We start from the raw sequence: 21894 nt of genomic DNA on the forward strand, positions 1-21894 counted from the left end.
ACCTATTCATTCACTTATTCACTTGTTAATATTAAGTTTCTGGAATGTTGCGATACCTGTTGATATATCATTTGTGTTAGAGTGCACAATAATCTTTTTACTATACGTATAGATCTTTTATTATTTTTCTTTATTTGCTGCAGCTGCATGATTTGAGCGAAAATTAATCAGAGGTTCCATGTGCGGATCTAGAAGGGGGTGGGGGGTGGGCGTCCGGACCCCCTGGAATTTGCAGAGTTACTAAATTGATAATACTAAACCAAGTAAAAAGTGATTTTGGACTCCCCCTAGAAAACGCAGACCCCCCTCAAAGGCTTGGGGTTGGATTTTTTTTCATTCACTGGAGTGGAACCCCCCCCCCCCCTTGGAAAAAAATTCCCGGATCCGCGCTTGAGAGGCTCGTTTCTTATACAGAAATTTAATCACCATTCAATAAAATAATGTTAATTTTTGGCAGGCCTTAATTTTTTTGTGAGAGAGAGGGGGAGGGGTGGAAGATTCTTCCAGTGCTCCCAGTAAATCTACTATATCTCATGTTTACCCGGTCAAAAATTAGTAAGTTTATGCCTGCAAATAATAATACTTTACCTTAGGACTAATTAAATATGGGACCAAAAAATTAAATTGAGTTAATCTGAAATATTTTCGAAAAAATTATTATTTATTAGTTATTGCCAAAGAATTTTTTACATGTATATCAACTTAATATCCATCCGGAAAATACGGACAATGCTGTTTAGTCTCTTCCGTGAAATTGAAAAGCGTTTTGATGATTCGGGTACCTGTTCGGACGTGCTCTGGCTTTTTTAACCAAAATAGAAAGGTAAGTCATGAGACTCTTGATTGACCTTTTGCATATTGACAACCGGAAACGAACCCAAAATGGAATGTTTCTGCTAAGGCAAGTTGAAAGGATACATGTTTCTCATTCTAGGCCCAAGCAGATACATTAATACCATTAGATAAGTAAGTACATCAATTTTCAACTACCAATAACATACGTCTTTTAGTTATATATGGAAGATATTGGTACTGTTGAGTTCTGTGTCCGTTACTATGGGTGATTGGGATGCTTTATTGGCGTCGGGGCATATTTGTGTATTTTATGATAATCATAACATTTATTATGTACAGTGAAGACGAATTTATTGAGTAGGTCTGGCATAATAGATATCCATGCCTTGTATTATCTTCTGTAATTTTCTCTGAAAACACGTGATGCAGATGTTTTAGACAGTATTTGACAGATTGATGCTGAGAATTTGTATTTTTGAGTGAAGTTAAATTCACACTTTGCAAAAATTTATGTACCTTTATTGGGTCAACTTTATAGGGAAGAAATTAGTTTTTCTTCTTGTGCAACAATGTTACCATACATTTGGGTGTGCTCTGAATCTACTAAGTATACAGGTGTCTCATTATATCGCGGTACTTAAATCTTTTGCATAAAATGTGTAATTCACATTTTAAAATTTAACTTTCATCAAATGATATTCATAAACCAACCTATGGCCTAACTTTTTATCATCAAATTATTTCCCAAGCTTGCATCGTTTAATTTGTAGTCTATTTTTAAAACAGGAAGTCTTATTTACCTCCTAAATCGGAGAGTCTCATTATATCGCGGTATGGGAAAACATGGATACTTGAGGTTGACATGGACTTCAATTCTTATTTTTTATTTTACCAAGTAATTCTACATAAGGAAATAAACAATTATGCGAACTTAAGACTTTCAAACACGAATTTTATTTAGATTTCACTGGATTATAAACTCGGTGGGCTAAAAATGATAATGAATTTATGTAAAATTACGTTTTATTTGAATATTTTTTTTCCGACGAATGTTCCATACTTTTTAATCATCACAAAAATTTACATTCAGATGACAGTCTGATATTTTTTTCAACAAAAAGCATATGAGCCATGTATCTGATTTTTTGGAATATACCGCGATACAATGAAACCCGCGATATAATGAGAATTCAGTATATATGTTAAAAAAATTCTTTCTTGAATGGGTAGCCCATCCTGGGTCAATTAAAGTACAAAATTCAATCTTTAATTCCCTGTCAAATGGCAAAGCTACAAACTAAAAATCTATTAAGATTTCTTTTAGGATTCTCTTGGTTTCCCCTAAAGATTTTGACCAAGGAGATTTCTTTTGGAAATTGTGGATTTACTTTGGTAGCAAAGTCAGGTGGACTACCATTGAGTTTTATAAACTTTATTTATGGTCCACAGTTGGAATGGTCTAACTGTATATAGGTTATATATAATGTATATCATATAGCCAAGCACCTTTACACATGCAGATAAATAGATTGATGCAACAAAAACCTTTTAGCATCAGTTTCATCATTACATACCTAGTGTATATATAATGTTTTGTTCTTTTATCTGTTAGCTTTTCACTGATATTCAATTTATCTTGATATGCACATGATGCAGGAAGCAATCAACATCTTTCTGTTTCAAATTCTCAACCATTTTTACATTTACAATTTCTCTTCAATGCACATAGTATAGGCTTAGATTTGAGTTACAATATTTTGCCTCATTCATTTTTCTATTATAAGGCACTTTTGGTTACCTGGGCTGACATTTATTTAAGATAAATTATATAAAGGTAAACATCATTATAGCACATACTGCAGTGAATGAAAGTGCTTGTGATATTCATTGCACATTTTAAGTTACCCCCACCCAACCCCAAAAATCTTTGAAATAAATGTAAAGAGAGAACCCAGTTTTGAAATGACAGTGTCTCAGATATCAGGAGAAACTGTGATTCTGACTGTGGAGCTTACTTTGAAATATTAAGCATATAAATATTACAGACATTAAAGTTGCAATATTCAGTCCAGTCCAATACGAAAATTCGTAATATTACAAAAAAATGTAAGATTATGAAAAAGCGTAATATTACAAGTTATCGTAATATAAAACTTATATTACAATTTTTCGTAATGTAGTTAAATTACGAATACGCATAATTTAGAAGATTGTAAGATACTATATTACGAGTTTTCATAATCCAAGACAAATTCAAGCATTGCAAGAAATTGAGTGGTGGGTAGCAAAGTATGACGTCAGTAATTTATCAGATTCCACATCTACTGATAGCACGCGGTCATTTTGGTCAGTTACGCCTATCAGAAAGCAGGGAAATTCAAGAGGAAAGTACCGCCAGCGATGGGTGAGTCGACAGTTTCTTTTATTATTCTTTTATAGGAATTTTCCCAAGGATAAGACCAATTTTCCAGTAAATTTCAATATTCGCTTAAGCATGTCGCATTGGTCTATATCACCCGAACTCCCTACTTTTCTTCCGAAGTCTACCCTAAAAATCAGACCCTCGTCTCATAATACAACTGTTCGTGCAATTCTTATTGAAATACACAGAATTCAAATCTCAGTAAGAGTCGTACAAGTTATCGCCCGTGACATCTCGTAGTAAACGTCATACTTTGCTATCCGCCACTCAATTTCTTGCAATGCTTGAATTTGTCTTGGATTACGAAAACTCGTAATATAGTCTCTACAATCTGCTACATTACGCGTATTCGTAATTTAACTACATTACGAAAAATTGTAATATAAGTTTTATATTACGATAACTTGTAATATTACGCTTTTTCGTAATCTTACTTTTTTTCGTAATATTACGAATTTTCGTATTGGACTGGACTGATATTATTGTGTGCAGATTTTTCATGCTTTAATGTCTTTTATTATCCCTTTTTTGTCTTTATTGTAAATTTAAACATTAAAGATCACACTAAATTCAAACATAAAAATGATGAAACTATATGAATTAAGTTTAAAATTTCCACCAAAACATATATATCCTTGTTATATGTAACCATCACCAAAAAAAACTGGATTAAAATCTCCGTGTATTGATGGAATCTGCAGATTTGTATAGAATCTACCCAGATGCCTCCACCCAATATGGAGTAAAATTAATGCCTGATTAGAAAAAGCATTGCTATCTTAATGAACCCCCCTGTGGACTAGCAGTACATGTATCAACTAATACATCACAGTGTTTGATAGACTCTTGGTGTAGTACAGTTTCTAGTGAGTATTGATTGTTGCAGCCCCCTGATTCCAGCGTCTGGCTCTATAGATAACTTGGCTTCCATGATGTAAGGCATTATAATTATGCAGGTAAAATCTAGTATTTATGTTGTTATAATTCTACAGTGACAGAGACATTCATCAAGATTTTGTTATATGCTCATTGCTACATTTTGGAAGAATATTTTCTTACTGCTAAGGAGGGAGGAGAAGCTTTTTCTAGATTATGAAAGCATCTGCTGTAATTGTAATCTATATAAGGGCTAAATTTTTTCCATGTGTTGTGTGAGTAGCATTGATAAATTATTCACTGTTCATTTCATTATGAATGAGGATTTACAAGACAAATTCACCTGAAGCTACATTTCTGTTCCTGCTGATGCTCATTAGCAACAGATTTCAAAATATGGTTAATTATGTCTATTTTTTTCCCTTCATTTTTGTGTAAAATAATAGTTATGAATTGTCCGAATTAAAGTTGGCAAAGGCCTGTCAAAAGTTATAATTCATATTTGCCAATACATGTTTAATCAGTTAATATCCAACAGCTTATCTGATGGCTAATTTATTAGCAATTAAAACTTTGATTAATGAAAGAGCACTTGCTAATACAGTTAATCTTGTATTAGATTAATTATCACTTACATGTAACCTAATTAGCAATTCAAATTTTGAAGTGACTGAACATATTAAGATTGGAAGTTAACATAGTTAAGATCAATGAGCCATATTCACTGTTGCATTTTATGTTATATTTTTAAAAAAAGATTTTTTAAATTTTTTTGGGGGGGAGGGGTGTCAGGAACATATAAAATATTTTTAGAATGCATACATGTATGTTTCATGATGAGAGAAGTTTATTGTATCAATTTATTGTCAGAAATAAAAAAAAAATGCACTGAAATAATCACTTGATAATTAACTTTATAGTGCAAATATAGTTATACAAATTTTCCTCTTTATCGTTATTATATATTTATATGGGATGCTTAGTGAAGCTAATATCAGCTCTCTTCTTCATTTATAAGAGCTCCTGTCAAAGCTTTATCAAACTCCATGAGGTAATCTAAAAATCTCATCCCACACATAAAAGTCAGCAACTTCTTCTGAAACATGCCCTCTATTATCAGCCTGACTGACCAAACATTGGACATAGTTCATCTCCCTACTTAGCAAATAAAGCTGATGTTGATAGACAGCTACAGCAAACCATATTAAACTTACAATAAGCAATAAGACCTGTTCCACAGTGCTGTATTATAATCACAGCATATTCCTTACTAGGCTGCTTGTTTAGAACAAACGGTAAATGCAAATGCTTTAGGAGGGATGGTTTTATGAATGAACTGATGCCATATGTTTGTTAAAATTCTTGTTTTCTCTCAGTTTATAAATAAATTTCCTTCTTTTGTTGAAAAGGAATTTTGAAATCAACATTGAAGTAAAAAATAAATGTTGCTTAGTCCAGATGCATAAAGATATGAATAGAAATTGATAAATAAACCATAATTTTGTACAATAGCAATGAAAATGGCAACTTTAATAAAAGTTCACTGCTCTACTGTCTGGCAAATTATTGTTTTCATCTGTCCATGGTCTCATAACATTTTCAACAACATTTTTCATCGATTTTCTATTAGAATATAAGAACAGCACCAATTTACTTCTTGATATGTGAATTCATACTTGAAAAAAATGTAAATGACATACACATAGCCAGCACATAAAGATTATTTATAATCAAACACTGTATCTGCACAGTACATCACTTTTTGGAAAAAGATATAAGATCACTTAGTGTAAACAGTAATTTAGCATATTTTTAAATATAGGACACAACTTAGGGTAAACCTTTCAGACATCATGCTGCAAAAAATGCACGTGTCCCTTCATACATTTAAGAGGTCTTAAGATACTGATAATGTATTCTAAGTCGAAAAGATCATGGAAGAATGAAGACGTGATTTGTGAGAAGTACTGGTAGAAAATTGTAATTGGTAAAAAGAACATAAAACTAGATATGAAACTCGTTGCGAGCAACGAGAGGTCTTCCGTCCGATTTCGAAAAGAAAACGTAAAATCGAGCTGAAAAAGTAAAAAAATAAAGCTTTGCACACAATGGGGATTGAAGTCGCCAGCATGAAATTCTAACGCACTGAATATTACGCTATCGGGACCTCTCCTCTAAATCTACTTGTATATATTAGCGAAACAGCGTTTCTCTCTTAAAATTATGAAAGTCGGGTCACTATTCAAAATTTAGCGCCAAACGCCACTAGCTAATCTTCGCGCCTTTTCTTTGGAATGTTCCATTAAATAGGTTTGATAGCTTCAATGAAATTTAAAAAGAAATGTTCTTAAAGCCTAAGATTCGAGGTTTAAAAAGTCTATTAAAGACATTTTACAAATTCCATATTGTATATATGCATGTAACACTAAAGCGGTGAAACAGTTATAAATTTTTTTTAATTTCCTGTTTATCCCCAAAGTGAACTATCCTGATTAGCTAATCGAAAAAGGTTGAAACGTTTCGCCGAAAAACATGGCTCGCCCTACGACGGTCAAGGAATCAGATATCATTTATGCTCAATAACTTGAATAAGGTCTTTGAGACAAGACTGCTCAAATAAACTCCATGAAGCGTTCTTTAAAAAATCGTCTTCTTATTTTTGTATTATTTATTAGTTTAATATGACACAAGTGTGCATAGGAAAAACAGTGGTTGAGATATATACTGACAATATTAATTGATATTCTTTTTTGAGAAAGTATTACTTATAAGTATGATTTAAGATCTGTTTTTCGGTGATGCACAAAAGATATTAGGTATCGAATTTCATCTGCACATTTAGTCTTTTCTTTTACTACTTTGAAAACCAGCCAAAACCAATCATAGAAGACGTTAGTTTGACACAGAACTGCAACGAAACTACGACGTGACAATCCAAATAGCCCTTTACATTTCATTTATCCTTATGTTACTTTCGTTCAAGCAAACGCTCAGCTGCCTCCGTAAACCCCTATTGCGAAATGTCGGCGTTGACAGAGACAGCCGCCATTTTGGACCCGCTTCAGATTTTTGAATGCTAATATCTAGAGTTTATATTTATCAACATTCAAACAAATTATATAGTAAGCATGATAAGAAGGGTTTCTATTAGCATACCAAAAATAAATGAAAATTACTGAAAAACAAAAAAGTTAGAAAATACGATTTTTTTAAATTTGCATCTCGTAACAACCGGAAATACTGACGACGCATGAGAAGGTGATTCTGCAAACCACAAAGTGACAAACTATCGTCTCCAATATGTTTCTAGGTCATATCTTTAGCCATTTTTGAGAAAAAGGGGCGACAAAATCGCATTTTAAAATCAGGAAATCGTCCATAACTTGGCACCAGAAGCGAATTTCCCAAATTTCTCTTCGGATGTAACAACTTCATATAATGACACATATTTTGTGAAAGTTTCATGAGAAACCGCTGAATAGTTTTCGAGAAATCGCCTGCACAAAATTTTGTCAAAAAAAAGAATAATAATAATAAGAATAATAAGAAACAGTAGAATCACTATAAGGTCTTCCGTGAAGACGGAAGACCTTAATTAAATAGAAGCTATTGCTCTCAGAAGTACCAAGTAAAATATACAGTGAAACATGCTTATAATGAAGTATGTGCCAGTGATCACTGATGGACGTCTTTTGCTTCATTATAAGCGTACATGTAATTGGTTATATCCATTAAGTTTATAATATACTTTAAAGTAACAGGGAATAAAAATCAATTTAATGTTGTAAGGGTCAATTCCTTGTAAGTGTGTTCACTATAACAGTGTTCTACTGTTCTTTTGTTATAGACTGTTTTACTGTTTTTAGATTTTTCTCTTACTGGTTACAAGAAGGGAGAATTAAATGATATGGATGAGACTTAAAAATTCAAGCCTGCGCCCTTTTAATATTAGAAAGCACTCTACCAGCTGAGCTAAGTGGCCACTGTTAAATTTAAACCTGCCTTTAATAGGAGGAATTTTTTTTAAGGAACCAGATCAGAATTTGACCATGGGCCTCTGAAGCTTGGACAGGTGCTCTAACAGCTGAGAAATCTGGCTATATCTGTGACCTGGCTGCCACATTTCCATCTTTATACTGTTACAATTGGTGCTTTTGAGCAGCTCTTGACTAGCAGGTGAAAGACCTACTAAGGAAAAGAACCTGGGCTGTCTCTGGGTGTTTTCAGGGGAGTTGACATTAAGAGGGGAATGTGGTGGTCAAGAAGGTTTGATGGCCTATTGTCAGATCCCTAGTTCAGTTGGTAATAGAGTTCAGGCCTTGGTTCTGGGTTTGAATCCTAGCTTGGCAGTTAGATTCAGTCTTGTCTTAAAATGAGGCCAAAATAAAATTGTAGTTTGTTTGGAATTGCCTCCCGCCTCATTGAAATACCCCCCTCCTGAAAAAATTTTATTGACCAAAAGTAGGAAGATTTTTTTTTTTACTTAATCAATTTTTTTGCCTATTACATGTATCACATGCATCATACAAAACACTGAAATATAGTGTCAGATCTATGTAAAATTAGGTTTTCAATTAAAAAAAAAATAATTTCCCTCCCTCCCTCCTGTGTCTGAAACCCTTCAGGCGGCAATTCCAAACAAACAATTTTTTAAGGATGGCCTGATGGAAGTATTTTATATTAAAGACAATAAAAGATTTGATCAAGAACATGATAATAGTATTTCCTTACTGAGAAATATCCAGCAACTCATATTTTTTATAGAGTTTTCCCATGGCACAGTATGAAATTACGGAAAAACAGTGTTAGTGTCAGGAGACATTAATCAATAATCCTGATAATGTAAGAAAGTTTGTAAACATTAACTTGGCAAATTTCTGAAGATATTATCATTGTGGATTGTCTTTACAAGGATAGGAAGAAAACTCATTTGTTCCACTTTATGAATTATAAATTGTAATTAATGTTTTTAAATAGTAATATACAAACAACTTGCACCAATGTCCCAAGAAAGTTGTTATCAAAAGAGAGTATCATACATGCAAGCTTAGCTACAGCAAAACTCGGTTATAACGAAGTCACAGGGACCTATGAAATTACTTCGCTATATCCGTAATTCGTTATAACTGTATAAGAAGTTCATTAAATTTATATAGCTTTGGATCCAAGATAACTTCGCTTTATCCGTAAATTCACAATATCTGTGTTCGTACTAAACGAGTTTTGCTGTAATGTGTAAAATGCTCATTTGGCAGTTTGGCATCATGCTACATGAAAAGGTTCCAAAATTATATAATGTTTGTCTGAAAATTTGATGGAAAGGTCTGTTTGGGGATGTGGGCAGTTTTAGGTGAATGACTTGGAATTAGGGTCTAGGATCAGGCACTTCAGAAGCAATCAATAACATTCACTGTACAATGGATGTCTTGAGAATTTCCGCATGCACAGTGCTGTTATGATACTGTTACGAAAACTCTGCATTTCATTATTACATGCTTGTGCATCTGTGTTTTAAAGATGTTTTTTGTAATGGCTCATGTACAGCTGAGTTTGTATGAATGATATTGATTGGAAATCGAATTCCACCATGTTGAAAAAGTTTCAATTATCATCGCATTAGAAAAATTGTAGGGAACAGTTTGATCACAGTGAGTCACTTGTTGACAAGGTGTATATGTGAGAGAAGAGACAGGAATGACTCAGTGTCTTCCATAGCGCATTAGTTATTGATTAACACACATTTTTCTTTTACACTTGCAGGTACAGGTAGCAAAATGGGTTAAACAACTACCAAGGTCATTTAAAGAAGTGGCCTGGTCGCTATGACAACATCAACAGCAGAAGATCTGCTCCAGGCCAATCAGGTAGTCAAGGAGAGATGGAAAGTGGTGAGTTTTTGTACATTTTTTTCTTTGGTCATGCAAGTTCTATTGTGAGAGATGTATCTCTCAAATGATGAAGGTTTGGGGGATAAGTGAGCCAGACTAAGCATTGTCATCTGTATCTGTTGAAAGAAGAAGCTAGATTTATTGATGTGAAAGATTCATGATTTGGATGCTGCATTTGTCAGCTATATTGTACACTTGATTCTGTTAAAAAAAAACCAAAGATGTTCACTAACATACAAGTCCACATGCACATATGTGCATTTGAATATGTTTATGTAACCCATGATTTGGTTGATGCTTCATTTGATCTAATATTATTCCATCCTTCAGCTAATCAAGATCTGAGTACAGATTCGTATGATGTATATTATGCATGATCAGTCTTGCTAAACTGATGTATCAATGGAAGTTCTTTCTAAAAAGTTTTTTTCCTCCATATAATGCAATGTTCTGATTGTGCCCATGGGTATTTAGTCCCATGAAAATAGCTTTGGTGTTAAAGTCAGAGTTAAATTGCCATGAGAAGTTGATCAAAGGATGAAGTCAATACCAGAGCTGGTTCCTAGTGTTTAGAACAGCATTGGATGTTGCTGCTAGATATGCATGAACATTTCTCTTCGTGCCAATTCTTGTATTCAGAATATTACTGTCATATATGTTTCATTTACATCTGACTTGTAGAATTCAAAGCAAATAGGATTCCTTCAAAGTAAAAGCTGTACAAAAGACATCTTTTTGTCACAGTTTTCAAATGCAATATGTTACATTCATTGTTTCATGGTTACTAGATGGTGTAAATTCTAGTTAGTCAATCTACTCACAAAACTAATTATTTTAAAAGCTGTTAATTAAAAAAAAAGGATGAATTCTAAATAAGATTATAAAATACTGTCTTTATCTCTTATTGTATGGAAATAACTGAAGGCATTATAATGGTTTTACTAAAGTGGCAATTCTATCATCATTGATCCAAATCTTGAAAATTTGGTTGCATGATGCTTGCATTAATGATCAATCCACATGCATTTGGTTACAAATGAAAGAAAATTACTGACCAAAATGTCTTGACATTTGAAATCCAATATCAATTCAAGATATTTATTGAGTATTACAGGCCACCGACCCAAAGTACAATCATATCCGATATATTACTATGACTTTCTGAAACAGGCAATACATGAAGAGAGATAAATTTTTGTTTTAATTTTTCAGGTTCGGAAAATTGGTGGCGGAGGGTTTGGGGAGATCTACGAAGGCATCGACCAAGTCACGAAGGAGTCAGTGGCCCTCAAGCTGGAGTCTGCCAAACAAGCCAAGCAGGTCCTCAAAATGGAGGTAGCTGTCCTCAAGAAACTACAAGGTAGGTCATTTATTGTATGTGAATTTTCATCTACAGAACCCACTTAATTTCTCTCCATTACACTACATTCATTTGGTGAATTTTATTTCCAAAAGGACTTTTCTTTACCAATTGAAGAGAATGTGGAAGAGTGAATATTTAATATACAAGTTTTTTTTATCTGATTAACTCCTAAACTTGACCCAATTTCTATAATTTCAATGGAATTAATCTTTTTTTTTTAGGACAAGACCACGTATGTCGATTCATTGGGTGTGGCCGTAATGAAAAGTACAATTATGTAGTCATGACCCTACAGGGTAAAAACTTGGCTGAGTTGAGGAGGAGTCAGTCCAGGGGGTGCTTCTCCCTCAGTACCACCCTCAGGCTGGGGGCCCAGATACTGAAGGCCATCGAGTCAATACATGAAGTAGGATTTCTACATAGGGATGTTAAACCTGTAAGTATAGGCTGATGTAGCTTTAAGTATGAAGAAATCATTTTAGCAAGAAAAATGAAAGGATTGACTTAGCAATATTTCTAATTTTTGTGAGAATCTAAAGCTCATATTTGTAATTTTCAGTCTAACTTTGCAATGGGAAGGCTGCCCAAAGACAGTAAGAAAGTTTTTATGTTGGACTTTGGGTTGGCTCGTCAGTACACCACCCCCACAGGTGAAGTGAGGCCCCCCAGGGCAGCTGCTGGATTCAGGGGCACTGTCAGATATGCCTCAGTTAATGCCCACAAAAACAAGGTATTGAATAACAATGACAAAACACACTTGTAGATCTCTGAACATTTCTATAAAAATTTTGCTTTAATTGTTAATTATTGGTCATGTTTTATGATAAGCAATTCAGAACATGTATCTTACTAAAGGGAAGAAAATCATGTATTTGACAATGTATTATTTAAAACAGTAGCTCAGTTTATGTATTTCTCACAGTGGATTTATTTTGATTTTCAGGAAATGGGCAGACATGATGACCTTTGGTCCCTGTTTTACATGTTGGTAGAATTTCTAGCTGGTCAGTTACCATGGAGAAAAATTAAAGACAAGGAACAGGTCGGCCAGATGAAGGAAAAATACGACCACACTCAGATGTTGAAAAACATGCCGCCAGAGTTTAAAACTTTTCTGGAGCACATCGAATCCTTGGAATATCATGACAAGCCTGATTATTCACTGATGCATAACCTGTTTGAACAGTGTATTAGACGGAAGGCAATAAAAGATACTGATCCCTATGACTGGGAGAAAATTTACACGGACTCAGTGGCTACCACCACCACCACTTCACCCCCAATAGGTCTGAAGGCCACCACTGGTTTAGGGTAAGGCTTTTGCTTGATATGGGTCATGACTGGCTCAAGGTCTTTTGTTTTAATTATAGGTTATGCTGAGAATAATGTATAATTCATGTCTCATTCCTAACTTCCTAATGCAAGAATGCTGATAATTAATGATTTACAAAAAAACTTTGAATTATGTGTGAGGTAGCTTTATGACCTTGAATCAAGATCAGTTTAACAAGTTCAAGGTAGGAAACAAAGCAAAATTTCTTTCCTATCTGTATCTTGTTTTGGAGAAACTTTTGTGGGAAAAAATGTAACAAGAAGTTAAAGCGTTATCATTCTGTAGCCATAAAATTGTAGCTCTGCAGTCTTTTAACAAACTCTGAGAGCAAGCTGCAAAGGGCAAAATGATGAAATAGATTAAGATAATGAACAGTAGTTCATGCAATCTCAAAAATCCTACAAACAATAGAAATATGTGAACAGGGCAAAAAAGCACAGACGCCATGGAAATTCCGTGGGATCCAATGCCTAGGACGAGTAAGCATCCCCTTTTGACTGGACACTCTGTGCTCTTTGTATTGATCAGCAAGGCATCTTACTAAAATGCCTTGAAAAGCAGATATGTAGGCCTTATCAAATTCTAGAAGTCCCTTAGGACCTGATACAATATTTTCTAGAATCTGTATTAAATATGATGGAATAATAATGGTACAAATATTATACCGAGTAATAATAATGGTACAAATATTATACCGAGTACCTAGGTAATTTTGAATCAATCTTCATCTAAGTTTTAAAAGTAAATCATTATTTTCTTAGGACTGTCTTTTTACAGAGATTACTTTATGTATAGTGTATTTCTGTGTATAAAGTGTGTTTGAACTTGCCTGTTTAAAGTACAGTGCTGTAATTGTGAAAGGGAGGGGAATTTGATACATGTGTTTGAAGATTGGATCTCTGATTCATGATGATAGATCAATTTGTATTTAAATAAATTGAATTAATCATTTCATCAGAGGATAGATCTAAGTAATCTCTTGAGTTATCAATGATAGGCCTCAATATCTAGATTGAACCTTTTTACAGCTGTATCATCTCTTGGATTTTTTTATGGCTATTTTTTAAAGCACTTTCTATACTATTGAATAATAAAATGAACAGAAACAGTGGATTATATTGTTGATGTAATTTTAAATAATTGATGAATAGTATTTCACTGGAGCACTGTATAAATGACCTTTATTTCGCTTGCTGTCCCATATATTGATCTGCTAGGTTGAAGATTATATTTGAAATTCTCCATTATAATTTACTGTGAAGTATTAAATTAATCATGCACATAATGGGTTGACATAAGATATTTTAGCTAATAGGTTGTCAGATTAATTGAATGAACTGCTTTGTTCTTTTGAAGAATAAATTTTCTTTGTTTTATTTTGGAAACTCATTTCCCCATTTTTATTTCATAGATTACATGGAGCCACGGAAGTCATCGATGAAATTCTTAGTGATGAAGAAAATAAAGATGAAAAGAGGTTAAAGGATGCAGATCTCATTATGGACAACAAGCATGTGAAAGACATTGACAACCGTTACCGGGAGGAGCAAGGTGACATTGTTCTCATCAAAAGTGATGATCCAAATCTCCGAGTGGATGAAAAGCACCAAGTGGAGCAAATGGTCAAAGAGGAAACGGTGGAAAATGTGGCTGTGGAAGCAGAAAATGAACAACACGAACCAGTTGTAAATGAACCGAATAATGAAGAGGTCAAGGACAATGGCAGTAAACCTGCTGTGTCTACTCCAACCAAATCTGCTCTCAAAACTGTTGATTCTAGTGTTCTTAGACTTCGAAACTCACAAAACTTGCCAGAAAGTGCATTTAAACCTATTAAGGAATCAGTGTCATTTGGTGATGTGAAAGCAATAGATTCAAAGCAAAAGGATGGTGGCTCAAATTTCAAGGCAGAGAGGAGAGTTTCTATTCAGAACTTTGCGGAGGTTCACGAGGACAATGAAGTTCGAGATAAGTGCAATAATGAACCTGATCCACTTGTGAGTCGTGCACCGTTAACATTTGCTATGATGCAGACAGATGAAAAATCACCTGATGATCATCTTGATGAAAATGCAACAAGGGCTGCACCTTACACAGTAGCGAGTCAGTGGAATGCTTCTCAATTCCAATCTTCTTCTGAAAGTCAGGGAGCAGATGAGAGTGAGGGGGAAGTAGGGGGTGCTAAAAATAAATCTCAACTGAAAAAATCTAAAAGATTTCAACATAATACATTAATGGATGAAGAGGATATGAAAATGGATAGTGTTTTAAGAAATTCCCTTGTTTTGGCTGATGCAGATGGTCAGGACTGTTTGAGGAATTCCATGGTGTTTCTGGGAGATGATAGTGCTGCTCTGTCTGCTAATGAATCAGACAACGATAAAAAACCTGGAGTGAAAAGTAAATCAGGTTCTTTTGCCGAAAAATCAAAACTTCAAGAAAAATCAGCTGCTACCAGTAGTCTATCGCACAAATTATCAGGCCATAGTAGAATGCCAGAGAAGTTAGCCAAAGAAATGGATAATCTTATATGCTCCCCCCTCCGCAATAGTCCCACAAAACATTTATTTAAGCCCAAAGAGAGTTTAACTGATTTGAAAAAATTAGCAACACTTAGCCACATAAAACCTGTCACTTCCAAACCCCCTGCACCTCAGCCATTGACAACTAAGAAAGACCCCGGAACATCAGTTGACAGTCCTGGTCTGGTAAAACCAGCTCTTAAGCCTAAGCCTAAACAGCTGCCAAATTTGAAGGTGCTTGTTGGATCTTCTGTGGATAAGATCAATGAGGAAGGAAGTTCAGTGGATGGGAATCGAAAAACTTCATCTGTGTCTAATGATGTGCAAGTGAATAACAAAAACAAGCCGGAAGAATTAGAGAGTAATTCTTCTTTCCTTTCTCAAAACAACTTTGCATCAATGAATCTTGTTTTAAACAAACAGTCACTGAAGCCTTTAGAGGAAAAGCCTGGGATAGCCAACTTTACTCAAGAATCTTCAAATGTAGGACCTTCAATAGAAAGCTTAGGTAGTAAATTAAGTAGTTTAGAAAAGAAACCCGAAGATATTAAAACTTCTGAAAGTGTTACTGTGACTAAAAGAGAACTGCCTTTGCCAACGTCTCAAATTCCTGTGCGAATTGATAAACCTTTAAAACTCTCAGTGACAGAATCTAAAAAGATTGAAAAACAGGTACCAGAGCCTAGTCAAAAAGAGGAAAATAATGTTAAAGAAACTCTTAAAGTAAAACATGGCCTCAAAAAATTTACTGAGAAAGAAATACAGAAGGCTGAACTGGAACACTTACAGGCTAGAAAGAAAATGTCTCCCATTGTGGAAGAGAGAAATGGTGAAAATGCTTCAAAATCCACAAAGAGTGGAGAGCAGGTGCCTTCTAGCACAAAGTCAACAAGCAGTGAACCTTCTGTTGGCAAGGAAGAGGTAATGGTGGGTTCTGAAGAGAAACACAAGGTGGAAAGGAGGCATTCTTTTAATACTGACAGTAGACCTTCTTCTAGTCCATTAGAGAAAAAATCTATTCCAACTTCAAGTCAAACTGATGTGCAAACAGGGGCAAAAGGCTCTACTCATGCAGAGAAAAGTCCCTCTATTGGGGAAAATAAAACTGCAAGTCCTAAAAGAGAATCTGGAATCAAGAAGCCTGTACGACGTCGTTCCTCCTCTGCTTCTAGGATTTCTGACCGCACTGCCAATGAACTCCGTGAGGCCCTGGCGTCTGTTACCCCCACCCCACCCGAGACGGACCCATCCAAAGTCCCCAAACCCCCACCTGGTGCTGCTCCCAAAAACATTGTCTTATTGAATGCAAGGTAAATCTTCCAACTTTCACAGAGTTTGTTTTCTTAAAGAATTTTTCATTTATAGTACATGTAGTGGTATGTAAAAGCATTATCTGACCCATATTTTTATGTGTAATGTACTCTTTCAAACTTAGCTGCACAAAATCATTGAAAAGCTTGGATTTATTAAAAAAAATCTAGGCATCCGACATGCACTGAATATGCTTGAAAATTGTCAATTTTAATACATTATTTCATTTTGCACTTTATGTGTCTTTCTAGTGGCTGGTGAGTAGATTTCTATCAGAAGTATGCTTGGTGAATATTTTTCAGAGCAATTCGTTTAGTTTAATTGTTTTCTTCTTCATTGGCTTTGGTTCTTTTGCATGTGTTTTTTATTTGCAGGCGGCGCCGTTACAAGATGGCCTCCACCAACACCAGCCCCCGAGAGCCCTCATCGCCCCGAGCCCAGTAGGGATCACTTCCATTCATCACCTGTTACTTTACACACATTTTGTTTTGTTAATCTGCTGGAAGCCGTGTTTTAAAATTTTGGTTGTGCATCTCGTATTTCTATGCTTCAGTTATACCCGTGATTCAATGGTTGTTGTATGCATGCATATCATATCTATGAATATATATATATTGTTACATATTTGTATCAATTTCATATGTTTTGAAATTTTTAACCTTAATTTCTCTTCATCTTCATTCTTTTCACTTTTCTTTGTTAGTACATGTATTGAAAAAGGCATACTGATATACCACTTGTAGTGTTCAAACTGATTTTTTTTTTCAATTTTATGAAATTAATATATGATTTTTAACAAATGACATTAGTCCTGAGAGTGGCTTAAAAGATCTTAAAATACATGAAATATTATTTGCTTTTTGATTTTACATATTCTTCTAATTCTGATTTGTTAACGATCTCTAATTTTTATACTTGTGTAAAAATGTATAACTGTTTCTTAATATGTCAGGATGTTTTTAAAAAAATGGTTATTTTTCTTCTTGGATATTTCCAGGTCTATACATACTGAAATGAGAAATATGACAGAAATTGAGAATTTGATTTTGCTGGTTGACTAATAAGATTTTTTTTTGGGGGGGGGGTGTTTTAAGAAACATTCAAATATTAATACTTTCAAAGTTAAAAGTTTTTGAAGGTACACCCAGGAAATTCTTCTTTCAACATAATTCTAGTCGAGTGTTTCCCATTCATTTTCATTGCTCATGAGTAACAAGCACGTCACACATTGAATTTAAATTATCTTCTGTAGTGTTGTTAAGGGAAAAAATCTACCTCTTACTTTTGAAAGCTATTTGTTTTGTTTTTGGCCTAACACAAAGTGCAGCACAATATTTTTTGGTGTTTTTATATGTTGTTGCATGGTGGAAAATGAATTTGTTATCTGTGTGCAGTTGGAAATTTTTCTGCTTTGTTTATCTGTTCAAGTAATGTTAAATTGGATTTCTCAGTTTAATTCTGTGGAATCAATTTATTTTGGAGCAAGCCAGTTTTTTTTTTTTTTTGCAGATATCTTAAATTTACAGATTATGGTGAAAGATTCTTTTTAGGCAAACATTAATCTTGCTAAAAATGATTGAGGCCTCAGATTTTATTTGTAAAGGTGGCAATTTATGGTAAAAAAGCATTTACAAAAATTGAATCCTCCCCAAAATAAAATGCTTTCATAGCTAGTATCTTCTTTAAGAAATATTATCTATTTATCAAGTTTTACTATCTGTAACTATTATGCATTGTAATTTCTTCCACAGCAGTGACATTCCAGTTCTTAAAAGCAAGCCTGCTTGGAGATAGATTGCAGAACTTTAATATTAACACCACCACCTATCATCCACCCCAAATTTAGGGAAAATAGTTAGATCTTTGTGCCATACCTTGAAAGCTGCTGCTTGGTCTTTAGTATAGGCATTATAAGAAAACACATCTGCTTCATAAAATCATGAGACCTTTCTTCATTTTTGGGGTCAAATTAATTGTAACAGTGTGGCAATATTAATTGTTCTTGGCATAATATGATGCAATAAGGACCTATTTTTGATCTGCAATGCTTGGAATTATGTACTTTGTATCTGATGCAGCTTGTTCTGGCCTTGAAATTGTTATGATGTTTTACTGCTTTAAATTCATGATGTAATTAATGCTCTTTTCAAACTGTTGAAAAGTCAAAACATCATATTATTCCCTTCTAACGATTGCTGATGATACTCATGTATTGCCATTGCTCTTCAGTTGGCATGGCTAAAAAAAAATTTAAGATATCGGGTAGTATGTCATAGTCAAATGTTATAGGTAGTTTTCTTATGATGTATTTTCCCACAGAGTTATTTTCCTTGCCTATATCATCTTGGAGGTTCTTCTTTGCACAGGCAATTTCAACACATAAATATGGCAGAAATAAGAAGTAAATTTTAAATCTTTTTGTAACGCTAAAACTATGAACTAGAGTGCTTTAACAAATGCATATTTGTCAGAAAAATTGTGGTATCTTCACTCCAGTATAACAACTTTAAATTGGTTAAATTCTGAATCTTGTCATTGGTGACAGATGGGAAATAACTCTAAAAGCATGTCTATCGAAAACTATCTATAGACACTTGGATATATAATGTGGATGATGTGCAGGAAATACTGTTATTGATGTTTTGTACATTGTATGGACAGTGAGAGAGACCAGGGAAGTAGTATAGTCCATTGAAGTTATGACTTTGGTCCTTACATGATTCATGACAAGGTTTTTCAAACTGTCAAAAATTTAAAGTGCTTGTTATTTACCTCAGTTTTATTTATTTTGAGGAACTTAGTTTTTTGTTTTATGTGAATGTATATTGCATAACATATATATGTATATGAGCATCTTGTTCTACATAGATTCATGCATTGTGATATGTCCGTAGTTGATTTTAACCCATATTGATTTATATTTAGATTATACGAATTTTTGCAGGTTGTCAAGGAAGTTTCTGAATTACATGTATCAAGTTCTGTTTTGTTAATGCATTTCAGCATGGTGTGAGTGGTGTCATGAAGTTGAAGGTTATTTATTCAATGTATAAATATGTGTGGTGTCCCATAACATCAAGGAAGTTATGTCTGTAAAACCTAGATATTTAACTCATTGTTGCCCAAAAAATTTAATGATTTTTTAGTAGAATGTACAGCACACTGGCATGTTTTACACAGGATACATTATTATAATCTCTTTTTGAAAGTTAGCATTTCCCCACTAGAATTCTTTAACATGTTCAGTGATTTCTTGTAAATTTTAAAATTAACATTTAGAAAGAAGGAAAAAAATGTACATCACAGTGTTTAATTCAGTGGCTATCATAAAAAGTTCATTTAAAATATCATCACCTCATCTCTCAGACATTGTGATATTGTTTCTGCTTTTTGTAAACTTTATTCTTGTTAGATTACTTCATTACCCATTAAATGGGTTTACCATTATTTTCAATATGTACTTAACACATTTGATATGTCAATCAAAATTTTTTGTTGATAAGTGCTTATAGAGATGAATCTGCTCCAACTCAAGAGTTGATTGGAATGGATGAGTTTTAAAGAATGCAAGTTATATATATGATTTAAGTATTACAATAAAATAAGCTCAAAATAAACTTGTTTGTGTGTTTTTTATTTGCATGACAAATATGGCAGTATATATCCTAAATTATTTACAAGCATTCAGTGTGCCTACATTTTGTGTAGAATGTCAATCAACCCCTTCTTTGATCAATACATACATTTCTAGAAGGCCCAGGGAACCTTGTTGTTATCTCAGAATTAAGCAGTCACTTTTTACCTCACCTTTATGAAGTTGAGCTGGGTAGTTTTATTCAGTGGTACAGGAGGAGTTGCAGATAAGAGATGGGTACCCTTCAATATTGTAGAAGGAATGGCATTGTCCATACTTTACTATGGGAAGCTCAAAATCAAAAAGTAAAATAGAAGATGCATAATGGCACCATGTAATAAAGATTCTATGAAAGTCTCATTAAATTTTATTCTTTGGTATAAAAGGAGCTGTGAATAAGAGATGGCTATCCCAATTCAAGTGTAATGGATGCACGTACAGACAGAAGAACATACAGCTAAATGGACGGACAGTCATCCTGATCACTATATACCCTCCCACTTTCAAGAAGAATTGGTATAATGAATGCATCTATGGATGCATAGTAGTAGACATGCTTTGGATGCTGGGTCTGATCGATCGACCTACATTTTCCAGATAAGTGACCTGGCCCCGAGATCATGAAACAAAAAAGCGTAAGTTAGAATCTTTATATTTTACCTCAATATTCTGGAAGTTAAGGAGCTGCAGATCTGAAGCTCGCTGGTCTGAAAAAATTAAGATGGACGACCAGAGAGCTACAGTGCCACCCATCGAGAAAACTATATTTATTGCACACAAAAAGTTGCCTTCTGATTCGGATTCACAGGCACTTGTTTTGGAACGAAATTTTTTTAACCTATAGTATAATAATAACACACCATTATACTATGGATTAAAAAATTTCTTAAACAAGTGTCTTTGCACAGGGAGTATCATTTAGGGACCTCAAACCTTACAGTACCTCTAGTTTTTGGTCATTTTCAAGTAACTGTAAGCTCTACCTAGATCAAATATGTATGAATGTTGCATATATAGCACATTACCAGACTATCTTTGGATGCTGAATCTAACCAACATTTTCTGGATGATTGAATAGATTTTCTGAGTTAATAAAACAGATCAATTCCCAAGTAAGTTTAAGGTCAGACGACACGTTCCTCAAAAATATGTAACTTTTCCTAAGAATTTGTCATTGAAATAAAGGTACTTAAACAAGTTTCCTCACAAAAAATTAGGGTACCTTACCAGGCATTTGGACAAGATACCACAGGGTTATATTTCTTATATAACCCTTACGGGTAATCTCTTGAATGGCCTATATCATAATTTTGGGTGTACTTATATCTAAAAACATTTAGAAGAGAATGACAAATATGAATAATTTTTGATATAATACCAAGAGAAACAGGACATATATTTGAGGAATGTGTCATCTGACCTTAAAAAAGCTCTACTAGACCAAACTTGCATCAAAAATGCATCAAGGAACTTACATTACCAGATTTGCTTTAGATGTTTGATATGACCTTAATTTCCATTCAGTACAGTACATTGTGTACATTATAGCCTCTATGATAAGAAACAAGCCCTTCTCTGGTTAACAGCCTCCAAGATCTTTTCTCCAATGCTCAAGTGTTGTAAGAGGAATAGAACTGCATCACTGTAATAGTCTGTATGATATGAAGAGTGTGCTTTAAACAAAAATAACCCTTCAATAAATAAATCATCTTTTATAGCTTTTCTGTGCATGTCAATGTTTTCAACCATA

General features: G+C 34.0%; 1 protein-coding gene across 2 annotated transcripts; it reads left to right on the plus strand.

The window, feature by feature from the left end:
• The first annotated feature begins 871 nt into the window (after positions 1 to 871).
• LOC134269672 (rho-associated protein kinase 2-like) lies at positions 872 to 20127 on the plus strand. Of its 2 annotated transcripts, XM_062751880.1 has the most exons (9): positions 872 to 966; positions 9854 to 9981; positions 11194 to 11341; positions 11566 to 11780; positions 11904 to 12074; positions 12288 to 12655; positions 14089 to 16509; positions 16885 to 16950; positions 18262 to 20127. In XM_062751880.1, the coding sequence occupies exons 2-9, from the start codon at positions 9916 to 9918 to the stop codon at positions 18302 to 18304; spliced, it is 3498 nt and encodes a 1165-aa protein (XP_062607864.1). In that variant the 5' UTR covers positions 872 to 966; positions 9854 to 9915; the 3' UTR covers positions 18305 to 20127. The 2 variants fall into 2 exon arrangements, with proteins under 2 accessions (XP_062607864.1, XP_062607865.1); XM_062751881.1 differs by lacking the exon at positions 16885 to 16950.
• The last annotated feature ends 1767 nt before the right edge of the window (positions 20128 to 21894 follow it).

This window comes from Saccostrea cucullata, unplaced genomic scaffold (assembly GCF_032062105.1).
Source record: "Saccostrea cucullata isolate Sc308-1 unplaced genomic scaffold, CSIRO_AGI_Scuc_v1 ctg3010, whole genome shotgun sequence".
Classification (NCBI taxonomy): domain Eukaryota; kingdom Metazoa; phylum Mollusca; class Bivalvia; order Ostreida; family Ostreidae; genus Saccostrea; species Saccostrea cuccullata.

What these genes read in the sequence shown, in the direction of transcription:
- LOC134269672 (XM_062751880.1), top strand. Translation starts at nt 9,916, where the DNA reads ATGACAACATCAACAGCAGAAGATCTGCTCCAGGCCAATCAGGTAGTC. An exon ending in TGTCCTCAAGAAACTACAAG is followed by an intron (nt 11,342 to 11,565) that starts GTAGGTCATTTA and finishes TTTTTTTTTTAG; the next exon opens with GACAAGACCACGTATGTCGA. An exon ending in TACATAGGGATGTTAAACCT is followed by an intron (nt 11,781 to 11,903) that starts GTAAGTATAGGC and finishes TGTAATTTTCAG; the next exon opens with TCTAACTTTGCAATGGGAAG.